This window comes from Salvelinus sp. IW2-2015, linkage group LG14 (assembly GCF_002910315.2).
Source record: "Salvelinus sp. IW2-2015 linkage group LG14, ASM291031v2, whole genome shotgun sequence".
Classification (NCBI taxonomy): Eukaryota; Metazoa; Chordata; class Actinopteri; order Salmoniformes; family Salmonidae; genus Salvelinus; species Salvelinus sp. IW2-2015.
Window position 1 is genome coordinate 13,588,096 of NC_036854.1, and position 17,271 is coordinate 13,605,366.

Here is a 17,271-nt window from a genome sequence, read left to right on the forward strand (position 1 = left end):
AGCAGCGAACAGTTTTGACTGMGCTGAGCGGGAACTGTACTTCCTCAGAGGTAGGGAGGCGAGCAGGCCAGAGGTGGATGAACGCAGTGCCCTTGTTTGGGTGTAGGGCCTGATCAGAGCCTGAAGGTACGGAGGTGCCGTTCCCCTCACAGCTCCGTAGGCAAGCACCATGGTCTTGTAACAGATGCGAGCTTCAACTGGAAGCCAGTGGAGAGAGCGGAGGAGCGGGGTGAAGTGAGAGAACTTGGGAAAGTTGAACACCAGACGGGCTGCGGCGTTCTGGATGAGTTGTAGGGGTTTAATGGCACAGGCAGGGAGCCCAGCCAACAGCGAGTTGCAGTAATCCAGACGGGAGATGACAAGTGCCTGGATTAGGACCTGCGCCGCTTCCTGRGTGAGGCAGGGTCGTACTCTGCGAATGTTGTAGAGCATGAACCTACAGGAACGGGTCACCGCCTTGATGTTAGTTGAGAACGACAGGGTGTTGTCCAGGATCACGCCAAGGTTCTTAGCACTCTGGGAGGAGGACACAATGGAGTTGTCAACCGTGATGGCGAGATCATGCTCCAAACAAACAAAGAAAACCTGCTCCAGAGAGCACAGGACCTCAGACTGGGGCGAAGGTTCAACTTCCAACAGGACAACGACCTTAAGCACACAGCCAAGACAACACAGGAGTGGCTTCGGGACAACTCTCAATGTCCTTGAGCAGCCCAGCCAGAGCACGGAATTGAACCTGATCGAACATCTCTGAAGAGACCTGAAAATAGCTGTGCAGCAACGCTCCCCATCCAACCTGACAGAGCTTGAGAGGATCTGCAGAGAAGAATGGGAGAAACTCCCCAAATGCAGGTGTGCCAAGCTTGTAGCGTCATACCCAAGAAGACTCAAGGCTGTAATCGCTGCCAAAGGTGCTTCAACAAAGTACTGAGTAAAGGGTCTGAAAACACATGTACATGTGATATTTCAGTTTTTAATTTGTAATACATTTGCAAAAAAAAAATATATATATTTTTTTGCTTTGTCATTTTGGGGTATTGTGTGTAGATTGATGAGGAAAAGAAACAATTTAATCTGTCCCTGTGAGCACCATATTACTGTACCTGTGATAGAACGCAGCCCCTGTGAGCACCATGGAGTACTGGTTAGTCCACTTGGAGGTATAGCCCCATCTTGATTTGCTGCCGTCCCAGTAATGGCTGCGTGCTGGGTAGCCCACAATCCTGTCTGGGAAACTGTGCCAGACGATGAAGGCAAAGTCAACCTGGGGTTCAAATGAAAAGACATCTTTCAAAATCGCTAATAGACAGATTTACTTCTGCATTAGTTCAGCTATGTCAACTACAGTACAATGTAGCAAAAGAGTAGATTTGAATTCCAAAGGTCTTCTTCTCAGGAACACCAAATATCAAAAGACAGTCGCTCAAGTCCAGAGAATATGAAGAACACCACACAGTAGAATACACTTCCTGACTTCTGTTGGCAGAGTGGCACAAAATTCATTTCCAAAACACAAGAGAGAACAGAGCCCCAAAAAACAGAAGGTCCCTTAAAATAATCGCACACCTCTTAGCTGTGTCATGATGCATGTGTGCTCAATTATGAAGAAATGAGACCACAAAAGCTGAGAAAAAGGTTGGAAACATCTTTCTTAATGTAGCATTTGATTAATCGCCGAGTTAGACATTACCTCAGTGCAGGATTTATGATATCATGCAAATAATTTTGCCTTTTGGAATTACGCTCTTATAATGCCCTGATTGTGCCTCGCATCCTTTGTGACAGACTGATTTGGCACATTCACAATGTGTCTTAGTTAATTATGGATTGGAAATAGGGACGGAGATTAATGACATACGCAGAGGGGAAATGCTATCCTTGCAGAAAGACTTTCCAAGGGCAACATACATTAATCCCATTTAATACATAAGATGGTTTCTGAATAAGGCTTGCTAAGAGTCTACATCACAAATCTCTACCGGCATATCAATTACCTGTGGCATTTGATGTGATATGTTATTAAATAATAGAAAAGTACACTCTTAGAAAAAAGGGTTCCAAAAGGGTTCTTCGGCTGTCCCCATTGGAGAACCCTTTTGGGTTCCATGTAGAACCCTCTGTGGAAAGGGTCCTACCTGGAACAAAAAAAGGTTTCTTCAAAGGGTACTCCTATGGGGACAGCGAATAGCCCTTAGGTTCTTGATAGCACCTTTTTTTCTAAGAGTGTATAGTCATATAGGAAAGAAAGACATGCAGCATTTGGTTTCCAGCATATTCACTAGTATTGAGTTCTCATGATCTGAAGGAAAGTAAACTTGTGACATTAGATCTTGTTAAATGACAAAGATCATGTCGTTGTGTTATGTTCCATTCATTCATATCCACAGTCGATATGTTCCACTGGATCCCTGGAGAACATTTGACGGGCTGACTGTTTTACTGTTATCGGTGCCCTGCTCTCTCATGGGCAGCCAGACAGTGTCATGATAGGAACATTCATATTCCACACCGTATCCTCTCTTAAAGCATAATCATGTGATTAATGAGTTGAAGCAATGCAATTATGAATTCTGTCCTGTCACTGTTCTATGTAGTTATTGTAATATGAAAAGTCCCATTAAAAATGCTCTACTCGCTCACATTTCAGTTATTTTCAATTAAGATGCTTTCAATGTTTAAAGGGCAATTACTGAGACAGATTATTAAGCAGATGAGGGATTTGCATGTGACTGGTTCTTGACTTTTTCGACAGACATCTGTAGGATTCGTCTTTTTTCTAAAATAACCTCATAAAACTTTTGTAACATCCGTTCTGTAATCTTGCACCGCGATACAATTTAAGTGGATCCTCTTGGAAGGTGAAGATTGTCTTGGTGCAATTAATAAAATCTCAAATAGATAAATTATATTTTGCAGGTCTCTTATACGATGATAAGACTCACAATTCACTAAGGATTAGGTCTTAACTCACTGAAATCTTATGGGAGCTTCAAATTTGGATAGCCGCGGTCTGAAAGGTGTTTATTGGCAAAACCCTTCCCTTTCACCTGCATGAAACATCTTCATTAAAGCCTTGTTGGGGCTCTAGCTTTTAGATGGTCTCATTCTTAATGCAGGAATTGGATGGGGTGAACTAGCCCAGAAAGAGAAACATAGCCTTCTGTGTCTGTCTGTCTGTCCATCATGTGTCAAAAAGGTCTGACGGAAATACATGTGGAACGTAATCATCACACCGACATGTTGGTCAGTTTTGAAATGTTACATTTCCCAAAGCAGAACCTTTTCTTAATTAGATTCACAGCAGACATTGTATTTACACACACCGAAATAATACAACATGTGCTTAGAATGGAAAGCAGCAGGTGCAGGAAACTATTATCACTCAACCACCAAGACTCCAATTTGATGAAGAAAACAATGGATTTCCTAATGAGCTTGATTTAACAAGTTCAATATTTGTAACACAATAAAACCCTGCAAATCCAACTTGTACATTGTGTCACACACAAACAACGTCAACATTTCCAAGGGCTCAGCCAAAAGAACTCTGCAAATGTTTGAAACTTTTGATAAAAAGAAAAATAACATAATCTTCACACTGAGAGGCAACTGCTGCTTTGGTTCATTTAGTGTTTTTTTTACAACTGCCAGCAAAATGAGCCACTCTCGCCCTTTTTCCCCTTCAAAGACGTGAAGCTTAATCAAACTGTGACTTCATGGTTTGACAGTCTAATGATCATCGCAGAGACTAGCATGCCGGAGAGGTAATAGGTTTCACAAACCTCCTGATTGCTTGAAACAACTTGGGCTTTCATTAGTTTCTCATTCCAGGACAGATGGTGAATACATGTTTTTTGAATTGGCACCATGGTCACCGAATTTGCATTTCACAGCATGGGAAGATCCTTTAGCTAACTGCATCCGGATAATGAAATCATCAGGAGAAAAAGACCCTCGTTCAAGATGTTGCCAGTCAGTGACTCAATAACAGGAATCTTAAATACAGCAAATTTCCTTTAGAGGGGCAATCAATCCGTCCCGACCACGAGAGATAAATTGGTTATTACGCAATGCTTGAGAAATGAACTCCATTGCAGGGATTTCTCTCATGGACAAGGTGTGTTGAAATTACCTCATCAATATAACATGCAATGTAAAATCAATAGGGCGATAGAAACTTGGAGACAAGATACCAGACCATTTCACTGATACTGTTTCATGGAGAAACACAAGGGTGGAATTTATCAGATAAGGCAAGACAGGTTGTTGGCACCTTAATTGGGGAGGACGGGCTGGAACAGTATCAAATACATCAAACACATGGTTTCCATGTGTTTGAACCCAGTCCATTTGCTCAGTTCCAGACATTATTATAAGCCGTCCTCCCCTCAACAGCCTCCTATGAGGCAAGACATCCCCGTGGCTCCAAAGGTCTGAGATGTTTTAGTTAGAGAGGATGATTTACACTTTACCGTGAATGGTTAGTGTTAAGGGTGGGCATCCACCTGGACCACAGACTTGATCTACTAATATAACCTGTCACCATGTTTCACCTCCCTCTGTCTTGTTTCCTCTACCGTAGGTCATGTTACCAGCGTTGACTTTCTCTGTAGAGTGCAGCCCCAATGCCAGTTTGAACATTAGGCCAGAGCAGTTACTCTGAAAGAGCCAACTTTGAGTCTGAGATACTCCATTTGGCCATGTTCTAACGGAGTAATATTAATTCCTGATCAAATTATATGGGAACAAGCAATTAAAAAGAGCTTTAGCGCTTTGCTGATTCTGCAATGTGCAAATATTATACAGAGACTAATTGAATAGCAGAAATGAGAATTAACAGGAACAACATGCAGGCACAGAGACGGAGCACAGCGTAGCAACAAGCAGAGCGACACGGCACTCTGCATAACAACAGACTACAAACAAAACAAGGAGTTGCTTTGAAGATGAAGGAGGTCGGTTGGTGTTCATCTCCACTCCCCTGGGAGAGGGACTACTTCCAAGAAACTGTCTGGAAGTTCTGTTACTTCTTCAGATGCTGCTAAATCTCACCAGTTGGTGTTGTTGTGGATGTCAATGTCAGATAAGAGACACGAAACGCTGAAGCTGATCATACAATGTTAATTGTTGGCTAATTTTCACACACAGGCTTGGGACTCAAGCCAGCCTAGCTTTTCCCCCCCCATTATCAAATGAAATCAGAGAATGTTTTTGGGTACTATAAAATTCTACTTGTACTACCAGGTAGACTCCCCTCACAGTTACCTTCCAGTTCTCACAATAAGAAGAGTGCATGGGTAAGATACTGCATAACATTGCTAGATGAGGATGGATTGAATCTGGTCTTTGAACGTTAAAGCCCCAGGTAGAATAGGGAGACAGAGAGGGAATATTAAGTAATTCCTGCCCTACTCATTGGTCGACAAGACGGAGTCCTCGTCCAGACTGAGGACAGCATCTGTGAGGATGACGTCATGGGGGGAAAAGCGACTGCTCATTGTCTGGGGGGGGGGGGGGGGAGAGGGGGAAAGAGGGAGAGATGTGGTCAATTGCTACAGTCGCAAACTCCAACAATCCATCCACTGGCTCGGATGTCAGCACCTCTGACTGTGTGGGGACCTATTCAATCACTATGGTGAAGTATTTCAGGTGCAGTATGTTTGAACGGGCTTGGCTAGAAACTGTTCGAGTGGAGTCACGTTTTCATGCTGGGTGAAAAGAAGAGCAAACCATTTAATCAATTCATCCTGACGCACCCAGAGAGTAACCTTAACCTTCTTCTCTGTTTGAAACATAATTGCATTTCTTTAGCTCTCCGTAACAGCTCATCCATAGAAGGCCAATCTTTGCTATTTCGGGCCTCACATTCCACTCCTCTGTAGGCTACTTCTGGAAAGACTCTATTATTGAAGGACTATTCATTTTAAGGAGGAAATATTGCTCTGATTATTGGATGAAAAACCTTGTTCTGTTGAGTATGTGGGTGAAGGCCAATGAGATATTAAAAACACCACAATTGCCTGGCAGTATCTTCTGCCCAAAGAACCACTTCACAATAACACATGTCCTACTAATAAATACATTGCAATAACAGTGTAGGTACACAATGGAAAAATGTATTTGCAATAATATGACATATTATGAATAAAATGCCTCCACTATATCTCCTGTTATTGACGGTGTTTCTATTTGAAACGACTGATGGCTGTTTCTCTCTCTGCGGCCAGCGTTATTGGTAGATTGCCTGCTGCAAAGTATGTCCTATAATATTAGGGAACACACACATCGCAGAAGTGAACTGTCAGCAGTGGCCTCCTGAGAGGGATCTCAGGGTAATCCTCTTCACTGTCTCTCTCTCTGGGAGGCTGCCAGCCAGAGTGTGTGGTGTGATGCATCTTCACTAAAACTCCCCCTGCCTGCCTGCCTGCCTGCAATGCTCTTGACACCAAGCTTAAGGGGTTAATACCGCCCTCTCTCTCCCTCCTGAACTTCACTGGCTGCTGCCTCATTCATCAAATCAGAAAGTTATTGATAGGAACCTGTTGACTTGGAGATTAGCCTCGCCTCGGGTTGGCTGCTCAAGAGCAAGTGGGCCTGGCCGCGCTTTCGACAGGGCCTCTTGTCATTATTTTGCAGCGGCAGCGGATGACTCGAGGTGCTGTGGACTCACATCACCTCGGCTTAATGGGCCCTTTTCAATGCAACATTATTTCCTATTCGCTTTAACTACCCCTGCCTGGTGTGTCATAGCAGGATAATAGTGACAGCGTACCGCTGGCATGGCCACATAGCACGGAGCTGAGCCTCCTGGCTCAGGAGAGCCCTTCATGGGGCCTATTGAAAAATCATTTAGCAGCTGAGGGCTTGATTAAACGAGGAGCATTTGGTTACTTTAAGAGTCGTTTAGGAGTCGTGTGGTAAAAAGCTCTCGTAGGAACATATTGAGAGAGACAGAGTGGCAAAGTACAGGCTTTCAGTATAACTATTATACACTCAGTAATCAGCCATTTATCAGCTGTGGAGGGCCCTTGGGATGAATGACAGCAATCAGACCTGACTCTCAATGACAACGATACACAATCAAGTAACAAGACGACGTTCCTGAGAAAGAAGGGTGTGGGGGGGGGGGGGTTGCTTCTTCTGATAGGTAGCTCCACTATATAGGTTAGCTCATAAAAGGCTATATCTGGCCTCCCGGGTGGCGCAGTGGTCTAGGGCACTGCATCGCAGCGCTAGCTGTGCCACCAGAGACTCTGGGTTCGCGCCCAGGCTCTGTCGCAGCCGGCCGCGACCGGGAGGTCCGTGGGGCGACGTACAATTGGCCTAGCGTCGTCCGGGTTAGGGAGGGTTTGGCCGGTAGGGATATCCTTGTCTCATCGCGCACCAGCGACTCCTGTGGCGGGCCGGGCGCAGTGTGCGCTAACCAAGGTAGCCAGGTGCACGGTGTTTCCTCCGACACATTGGTGCGGCTGGCTTCCGGGTTGGAGGCGCGCTGTGTTAAGAAGCAGTGCGGCTTGGTTGGGTTGTGTTTCGGAGGACGCATGGCTTTCGACTTTCGGCTCTCCCGAGCCCGTACGGGTGTTGTAGCGATGAGACAAGATAGTAATTACTAACAATTGGATACCACGAAAAGGGGGTAACATTTTTTTTTTTTTTTAAGATTTAAAAAAAAGGCTATATCTGTGCATAGAATCGGTTTGGTATTCATAAGAGTGCTCAGATGAATCGTGAGTGAGGATATTATTTTCTGAAGAGGTAGAGGAAGCCGTTGATCTTGTTCTCCGGGATTTGCCAACTATATCTTATGTTTTCAGACTGTCATGTTAAATATGAATGATGTATATTTATCCTATCTGTCTTCTGTGCTTGGGGGCTTGATTGAATAAAACCCGTTTAATAAAATACTTGGGCTGCAGCGTTAACCCTCATGGGACTGCAAATCCATTTTACATGAGGAATGAATATTTCTATGCTAATTCTTCCAACCACAGTTTTACGGGATCACCCTATTCTGTAGGAACTATCGATCTGCAGGCCGGGCAAATACGATGTGGATGCCCTAATCCATTACACTAAACACAGGCTTCACAGAGATCGCTGTAATACTGCTATTGACTCATAATTAGAGGATTTTTATTATTTAAGTGTATTTCTATAAACGAGGAATAAGGGGACTCCAGCTTTAATAGCTCCATGTTCAGAGACTCAAAGTCCTCTCGCGAAATCCTAATGAATCCATTGCTATTACGRGCTAATTAGATTCCCTGTGTGGAAACAGGAACTCGGATATCCAAGGGCAAATATATTTGCTCAAAATAGAAATTAACAGCAAATATCACAATGTGAAATGAGTATGACTCTTTAGTTGAGAATCATTTCATCAATTGAACAGGGACAAATTTGAAAAGATTCTACATGACATGGATTCCTTTAATGTCAATAAGTTTACAGTTTGTCTATCAGCATGCCAGTAATACTGTATGGATTTCACAGCGTTTTTCAGAGTAAAGCCTGGAGGACACTCACTAAAGCTAAACTAAACTAAACTAAATTGATATCCAAGATGGCGTAGCAGTCAGATGTCCTTTGTCCTCATCTTGTCCCGTGTATATATATTTGATATCTTTTTATCTTTTTCCTCGCATATCTTTTTATATATTTTTTTCTAAAAACTCAACTTCAAAACACTCTCCTGCAACCCGCCTCACCAAATGTGGTGCGGATCAGTTTTTCCACAAAAGTATTATTCATCTTGTATCTGAAATCCACAACAGAAGATAGCCAGCTCACTAGCTAACATTAGTATTCAGCTAACTACGGCTAGCGGTCATCAGCTATCCTTTAGCTCGGAAAGCTATCACCAGTTTTGTACAACGCGACTCAGACCAGAGCATACCTGACCTATTTTCTTTCCATATCCCCGGATTTCTACCGCAAGCTCTGGACATTTACACCTGGATCTTGCAGCTAACTGACTGCTATCCGAGTGACTATTTGCTAACGTCGATTCCGGAGCAAACACCAATTATCCCGGAGCTAGCCAGCTGAAGAGTTCCATCAGCCACTCCTGGGCTACAATCACCTATCCGGACCCGTTTTACTGCCGATGCGGAGCCCCACCGGACCTTCACGACTGGAATACTTATCTGCCCGAGGGAGTTATTCGACTGGAATACTTATCTGCCCGAGGGAGTTATTCAACTGGCCCCTACATCCCGACGTAACCTGAACGCCCATCTGCTAACTGCGGCCCGCTAATTGTTAGCTGTTTTGAGCATATCGGCTGCTATCTGAACAGGTCTATCGAACAATCTTCTTGGGCCACTATAACTATAACTATTTTGACAATTGGATTGGTCCCCTCTACCACACGGAACCCCACTAATCTACCGACGGAAATGCCCGGGGTGGCTAAAAACAGACCTCCATCTTCTGCTAGCTTGCTACCCATGGCTCGGCTAGCTTTCTGAATCACCGTGACCCCAACCAACCTCACTACTCACTGGACCCTTATGATCACTTGGCTAAGCATGCCTCTCCTTAATGTCAATATGCCTTGTCCATTGCTGTTCTGAATAGTGTTTATTGGCTTATTTCACTGTAGAGCCTCTAGCTCTGCTCATTATACCTTATCAAACCCTTCAGTTCCACCACCCACACATGCGATGACATCACCTGGTTTCAATGATGTTTCTAGAGACAATATCTCTTTCATCATCACTCAATGCCTAGGTTAACCTCCACTGTATTCACATCCTACCATACCTTTGTCTGTACACTATACCTTGAATCTATTTTAATCGCCCCCAGAAACCTGCTCCTTTTACTCTTTGTTCCGGACGTCCTAGACGTTCAATTCTCATAGCTTTTAGCCGTACCCTTATCCTACTCCTCCTCTGTTCCTCTGGCGATGTAGAGGTGAATCCAGGCCCTGCAGTGCCTAGGTCCACTCCTATTCCGCAGGCGCTCTCTTTTGATGACTTCTGTAACCGTAAAAGCCTTGGTTTCATGCATGTTAACATGAGAACCCTCCTCCCTAAGTTTGTTTTATTCACTGCTTTAGCACACTCTGCCAACCCGGATGTCTTAGCCGTGTCTGAATCCTGGCTTAGGAAGACCAACAATAACTTTGAAATCTCCATCCCTAACTACAACATTTTCAGACAAGATAGAACATTTTCAGACAAGATAGAACTCTCTAAAAACAAGTCTCTCACCGTTGCCGCCTGCTATAGACCACCCTCTGCCCCCAGCTGTGCTCTGGATACCATATGTGAACTGATTGCCCCACATCTATCTTCAGAGCTCGTGCTGCTAGGTGACCTACACTGTGACATGCTTAACACCCCGGCCATCCTACAATCTAAGCTTGATGCCCTCAATCTCACACAAATGATCAATGAACCTACCAGGTACAACCCCAAAGCTGTAAACATGGGCACCCTCATAGATATCATCCTAACCAACTTGCCCTCTAAATTCACCTCTGCTGTTTTCAACCAAGATCTTAGCGATCACTGCCTCATTGCCTGCATCCGTAATGGGTCAGCGGTCAAACGACCTCCACTCATCACTATCAAACGCTCCCTGAAACACTTCAGCGAGCAGGCCTTTCTAATCGACCTGGCCCGGGTATCCTGGAAGGATATTGAACTCATCCCGTCAGTAGAGGATGCCTGGTTATTCTTTAAAAATGCCTTCCTCACCATCTTAAATAAGCATGCCCCATTCAAGAAATGTAGAACCAGGAACAGATACAGCCCTTGGTTCTCTCCAGACCTGACTGCCCTTAACCAACACAAAAACATCCTGTGGCATTCTGCATTAGCATCTAACAGCCCCTGTGAAATGCAACTTTTCAGGGAAGTTAGAAACCAATATACACAGGCAGTTAGAAAAGCCAAGGCTAGCTTTTTCAAGCAGAAATTTGCTTCCTGCAACACTAACTCAAAAAAGTTCTGGGACACTGTAAAGTCCATGGAGAATAAGAGCACCTCCTCCCCGCTGCCCACTGCATTGAGGCTAGGAAACACTGTCACCACCGATAAATCCACTATAATTGAGAATTTCAATAAGCATTTTTCTACGGCTGGCCATGCTGTCCACCTGGCTACCCCTATCCCGGTCAACAGCACTGCACCCCCCACAGCAACTCACCCAAGCCTTCCCCATTTCTCCTTCTCCCAAATCCAGTCAGCTGATGTTCTGAAAGAGCTGCAAAATCTGGACCCCCACAAATCAGCCGGGCTAGACGATCTGGACCCTTTCTTTCTAAAATGATCTGCCAAAATTGTTGCAACCCCTATTACTAGCCTGTTCAATCTCTCTTTCGTGTCGTCTGAGATTCCCAAAGATTGGAAAGCAGCTGCGGTCATCCCCCTCTTCAAAGGGGGGGGACACTCTTGACCCAAACTGCTACAGACCTATATCTATCCTACCCTGCCTTTCTAAGGTCTTCGAAAGCCAAGTTAACAAACAGATCACCGACCATTTCGAATCCCACCGGTCCGGGCCTCTGGCAGTCTTTATGGGGGTGCCACAGGGTTCAATTCTTGGGCCGACTCTCTTCTCTGTATACATCAATGATGTCGCTCTTGCTGCTGGTGAGTCTCTGATCCACCTCTACGCAGACGACACCATTCTGTATACTTCTGGCCCTTCTCTGGACACTGTTAACCCTCCAGACGAGCTTCAATGCCATACAACTCTCCTTCCGTGGCCTCCAACTGCTCTTAAATACAAGTAAAACTAAATGCATGCTCTTCAACCGATCGCTGCCTGCACCTGCCCGCTCGTCCAGCATCACTACTCTGGACGGTTCTGACTTAGAATATGTGGACAACTACAAATACCTAGGTGTCTGGTTAGACTGTAAACTCTCCTTCCAGACTCACATAAAACATCTCCAATCCAAAGTTAATTCTAGAATTGGCTTCCTATTTCGCAACAAAGCATCCTTCACCCATGCTGCCAAACATACCCTCGTAAAACTGATCATCTTACCGATCCTCGACTTTGGCGATGTCATTTACAAAATAGCCTCAAACACCCTACTCAACAAATTGGATGCAGTTTATCACAGTGCCATCCGTTTTGTCACCAAAGCCCCATATACTACCCACCACTGCGATCTGTACGCTCTCGTTGGCTGGCCCTCGCTTCATACTCGTCGCCAAACCCACTGGCTCCAGGTCATCTACAAGACCCTGCTAGGTAATGTCCCGCCTTATCTCTGCTCGCTGGTCACCATAGCAGCACCCACCCGTAGCACACATTCCAGCAGGTATATCTCACGTGTCACCCCCAAAGCCAATTCCTCCTTTGGCCGCCTCTCCTTCCAGTTCTCTGCTGCCATTGACTGGAACGAACTACAAAAATCTCTGAAACTGGAAACACTTATCTCCCTCACTAGCTTGCAGCACCAGCTGCTCACAGATCACTGCACCTGTACATAGCCCATCTATAAATAGCCCAAACAACTACCTCTTCCCCTAATGTATTTATTTATTTATTTTGCTCCTTTGCACCCCAGTATTTCTACTTTGCACACTCATCTGTCAAATCTACCATTCCAGTGTATTTACTTTGCCACCGTGGCCTATTTATTGCCTTACCTCCCTTCATTTGCTCACATTGTATATAGACTTATTTTTCTACTGTATTATTGGCTGTATGTTTGTTTTACTCCATGTGTACCTCTGTGTTGTTATGTGTCGAACTGCTTTGCTTTATCTTTGCCAGGTCGCAGTTGTAAATGAGAACTTGTTCTCAACTTGCCTACCTGGTTAAATAAAGGAAAAAATTAAATAACATTTTAAAAAAGCACTCTCAAACAAAACTCCCTCAGTAATTAGAGGTAAAAATTATCAACACACTATTCACAACAGTGGATTCATTTAGTTCTGCATTGACAATTACCATACTCAGTATAATGTACTTATTGCTCTAATTTCCCCATCCCCATGTTGTGATGGTTACACACTGCTCTGGATGTCAGGCCAGCTGTTGTTGTTGTTGTAATATTGCTCACCCCTCTGTTTCACCCACAGCTCTGCCTTCAGATCTCTATATACTCTGGAACTCTGATTCCAATACACATCTTCAGGGACTGTTTGTCCTCCACTCTGCCCATCTCTCTCTCTCCTTCTCATCCCCCGTGTCTGTCCCTCTCCGCCTCCTCTGTCCCAGGGCCCACCGTCCTTCGTCCTTGCCCCAGGGCTGCTTTAACTGGTCCCACTGAGACAGGTTCTGAGCTCGCTCTCTCTCTCCTTTACTTTCCTCTCCTCTCCTTTCCTCTTCTCCTCTCTCCTCTCCTTTCCTCTCTCTCTCTCCCCCCTCATTTCCTTTCCTCTCTCTCCTCTCCTCTCCCCTTGTTCCTCCCTCCTCTTTTCTCCTCTCCCCTTTCCTTTCCTCTCTCCTCTCTCTCCTCTCTCATTCTCATTTCCTCTCTCTCTCCTCTCCTTTCCTTTCCTCTCCACCTTTCCCTTCTCTCTTCCTCGCTATCCTTCTCTCTCCTCGCCATCTTCTCTGGGTGGCCGCTCGGGCGAGCGTGGGGGAGTCCTCTGGGGCTCGCGTGCCAGCCATCGCTGGGCGGGGTGCGGCGGCGCTGCTCTGCTCGCTGCGCCTCTCGCAGATCTCCTCAGCAATCTGCGAGCGCGCGAGGACTGGAGAGCGAGGGATGCTGACATCCAGTCATCCTCAATCAAGGTCACACTCAGATCCATCTGGAGAGAGGAGATGGTAAGCTCCGAGAGAGGACTCTCGATGGAGAAGCACATCTCTCCTCCGCCAGAGCGTCTCCTAGCCATGGATACCGAGGTAGAGAGTGACCATGCACGACGAGCGAGAGTATTCGAGTAGGAGAGACCATGCGTCCTCTCTCTTAGATTGTCTCGACGATGGACGTACAGTCGTAGATGGAGAGGAGAAGAGGTCAGCTGGCGAAGTCGAATCACGTGAGTCATTCGGCGAGGACGAGCATGACTAGATCTCGGCCGACGGATCTATCGCATGATAGCATGATAGCTGATCGGCTCAGTCAGGTCAATCGTACCTCAACTGGTGCAACAGGTGCCGAGGAGCTGCCTGCATATATCTCTCCATCTCCTCTCTCTCTCCATCTCCTCTCTCTCTCCATCTCCTCTCTCTCTGGTCTGTGTCAATGGATTTCTCCCCTAGGCAGATATAAATTGATGTATCTCTGAGTCACCTGGTGAAGATGTGGCATCATTCTCATCTCTATTGACTCCTGCTACTTCAAGGCCAATCTTTAGAGGCTTTTCAATTATTTTCTTTATGGGTTAATCCGATTTGATGCCTGGCACACTCATAGTCAAAGTTCGAAGCTCAGCAGAGAAAAGTATTTCAATGGCTCAAGTATCATTTCTGAGATTCATTTTTGTCATAGCCCATCTCTTTATAAAATGTACTTCAAGTGCTGTCATAGTGGGGTAAAGATACATAAAAAAAAGTAGAATAATCTGAGATTAAATATGCATCGCATTTTTGTAAACTAAAATTGCATTATGTTTGATAAAAATCCCAAATAAACAATTTTGAAGTTATGGCTAAATATAAAGCCACAAATCAAGTGTCTTTGTCATCTGTTTGCTAGTGGCCCTTAGTCTGACCAGTCTCTCTCTCTCACCCTGTGTCTAGCCTGCCTGGGAGACTGTGTGTTCTGGCCTCCTCTGACCTCAATGCATTATGGATCATTAGACACCCACCTCAGGGGCCCAGGGAGCCAGAGACACCACCATAGAGTACAGACCAGGGATAACCTCAACCTGACCCATGACCCAGAAACCCTAACAGGCCCACAGAAACCCATCTCCTTCACCACTGCTGTTTACACAGACTCTGATTGGAGTTTAAGGGGAAGTGTAGTGAGATAGTTTAGCATGTAGGCATGCTTTTCGGCAATATAAATAGATTTCCTCCACTTTCAGGATACTTAAAAAACAAACAAATTTGCATTCAAAGTGCAATCAAGTGCCATTATTCCTCACACGTAACCTACAGCTTGATTTGATTGCATGGTTAGGTGATAAGACATTTTGTGAATTTATAAAATGTGAACAATATAAGAAATATTGATGAGTAATGAGAAGCCTAATGACACAATTCAGTCAATTCTGAACTCTGCCCGCCGACATTTAACGCAAATATAAATGAATGGACTGAATTGATTCTGAGGATCAAGTTTTAGTTGAAGAGAAACTGGCAGTGTTCAAAAGCATTGGACTCCAACGCAACGATTCAACGCTTTGCAGTAGATCTAACACTTGGACGTTTCACCTAATTTCTTTATCTGTTCTTATTAGCCATGTTCCCTTCTGATGAGACATCTTGTGATCCAGGCTGTGTATGAATTTAGCAGGTGATGAAAATAGCTATCTGACGAGGATGGGGAGATGGAGAGGTGCTAATGAGACAGTGAGCCCTTCTTGAGGCGTCACATCGCAGGAGAGGAGCACACTCAGCCAGCCACCCACACACAGCTGTGGAGATGCTACTGTGGAGATCTCACGCACACACAGAATCAGACCCCCCCCCCCCCCCCCCCCCCACACACACACACACGTCAGTGAAGGGCTTAACTCCAAGCCGTCAGGCCCTGGGAGTGAGTGGCAGGTCTACCGAGAGTAAGGATTGTGATTTAATGTCAGCTGGATATAATGTGATCCATGGCACGGATGCGGGTCAACTTAATTAGCCTTCAAATTGAAACCAACTTGAAGGAAAAAGATGAGGGGACCTATTGTTAGATGTGTTACTTTCCTGAGGATAGAAACACAGAGGAAAAATCGATAACATAATAGGTTGGATTTTAATTGAATGGTGCCGGTGACCTCTACTCATGGCTGATTAGCGTGTACTATGGAGCCGCAGTCTCTCCATTGAAATAAAAGAATGATGGAGGGGAGAAAAAAAAAGATAAAAGAGAATGATAGATTACGACGGAGAGGAGAGGGCCTGTGGTTCATCAAGGCCCTTTCACAGCAGCCTGTGTTTTCCCTTGTCTATCACACAATGCATTCATGCAGCAGCATGAAAATGATGCCCCTGCTTTTCACACTACAGATGTAGGATCTTAATTTGAGCCAGTTTGCTACAGCAGAAAAATTATCCTGAATTACAGGAAATGTGAATTATTATGTGGATTATAATTAATGGACATTTTTCGTAAGGGAAAAATCGAGCCTGAAATTTCTAAGTGGAAATTACAAACTTCAGAAGCCTTTATAAACCTCAAATACACTACACGTTTAACATTTCCTGCATTGCAGGAAAGCTCTCTTGCAACATTGATCAAATTAAGATCCTACATCTGTAGCTTGCTAAAAATGAACAGTGCAATGGCGAGTATAGGACCGAAAACACAATAAATGGGGTCTAGGTTACTGCGTAATAACTCATGAGCCTCTAGTCCTCATGCTAAATAAATAGGTGACATGTATTTAGGAAAACACAGCCTAATTGTTTAAAGAGTATGCAGGCCTTGATGAGATGTAAACCATTAAGGACACACCAGATAATAAAAGCCTCTAGATACACAGCCGCCCTGACTAACATACAATTACTTTGTTCCATTGAACACGCCATACAAAGGCATTTTAATTTATTTTTAATACAATTACTTTCCTTTATTTCTCAGATTACACGAGGGACAAGAAAAGATGCACAACAGCAGTACATGGAACACATCTGCCGTTAGCTATTACTCTGTCTCCAGGCAGCACTCTGATTCAGTGTGATGTGAACGTTTCAACACGCAAAGCTTTTATTGTTTGGGGAGAGAGCTGCAGAGAATTACTACTCTGGAGCAGCTGTCTTGTTAGGCTACAATACTCAGAGTGAGTAATTAGGGGCACATAGATGCCTTTTAGAAAAGCTGTTTATTGTTATAGTGGAAACACATTTTTCTCCATTGCTGTGTTTACTACATGGGAATAAACAGAATCAATTAAGGGAGCTGCCCATAGGGTTTTAGGGTTCTGCTCCTGCCTCTATGGGGCAGAATGGAGAGGGCTGCAGTCAGCACTACTCTGTGTTAGTACAAGAGCTGGGCTGCTGCTTGGGTATGAAACACACTGCGGGTGTGCGTGTGTGTATTTGTGTGTGAGACGGAGACACACACAGACAGACAGACAGAGAGAGAGAGAGAGAGAGAGAGAGAGAGAGAGCGAGAGAGAGATTTGACTGAAGAGCGAGAGAGAGATTTGACTGAAGAGCGAGAGAGAGATTTGACTGAAGAAAGAGAGAGATTTG

General features: G+C 44.7%; 1 protein-coding gene across 1 annotated transcript in view; it reads right to left on the bottom strand.

The window, feature by feature from the left end:
* The window catches only part of LOC111972462 (exostosin-1), a 246,135-nt gene that overhangs the window by 7,782 nt on the left and 221,082 nt on the right, over positions 1 to 17,271 (bottom strand). The window contains exons 9-11 of the mRNA XM_070446558.1: positions 5,413 to 5,501; position 4,901; positions 1,104 to 1,264 (exon numbers count right to left, since the gene is read on the bottom strand). Coding sequence (XP_070302659.1) covers positions 1,104 to 1,264; position 4,901; positions 5,413 to 5,501 — 251 coding nt within the window. The remainder of the gene's footprint in view (positions 1 to 1,103; positions 1,265 to 4,900; positions 4,902 to 5,412; positions 5,502 to 17,271) is intronic.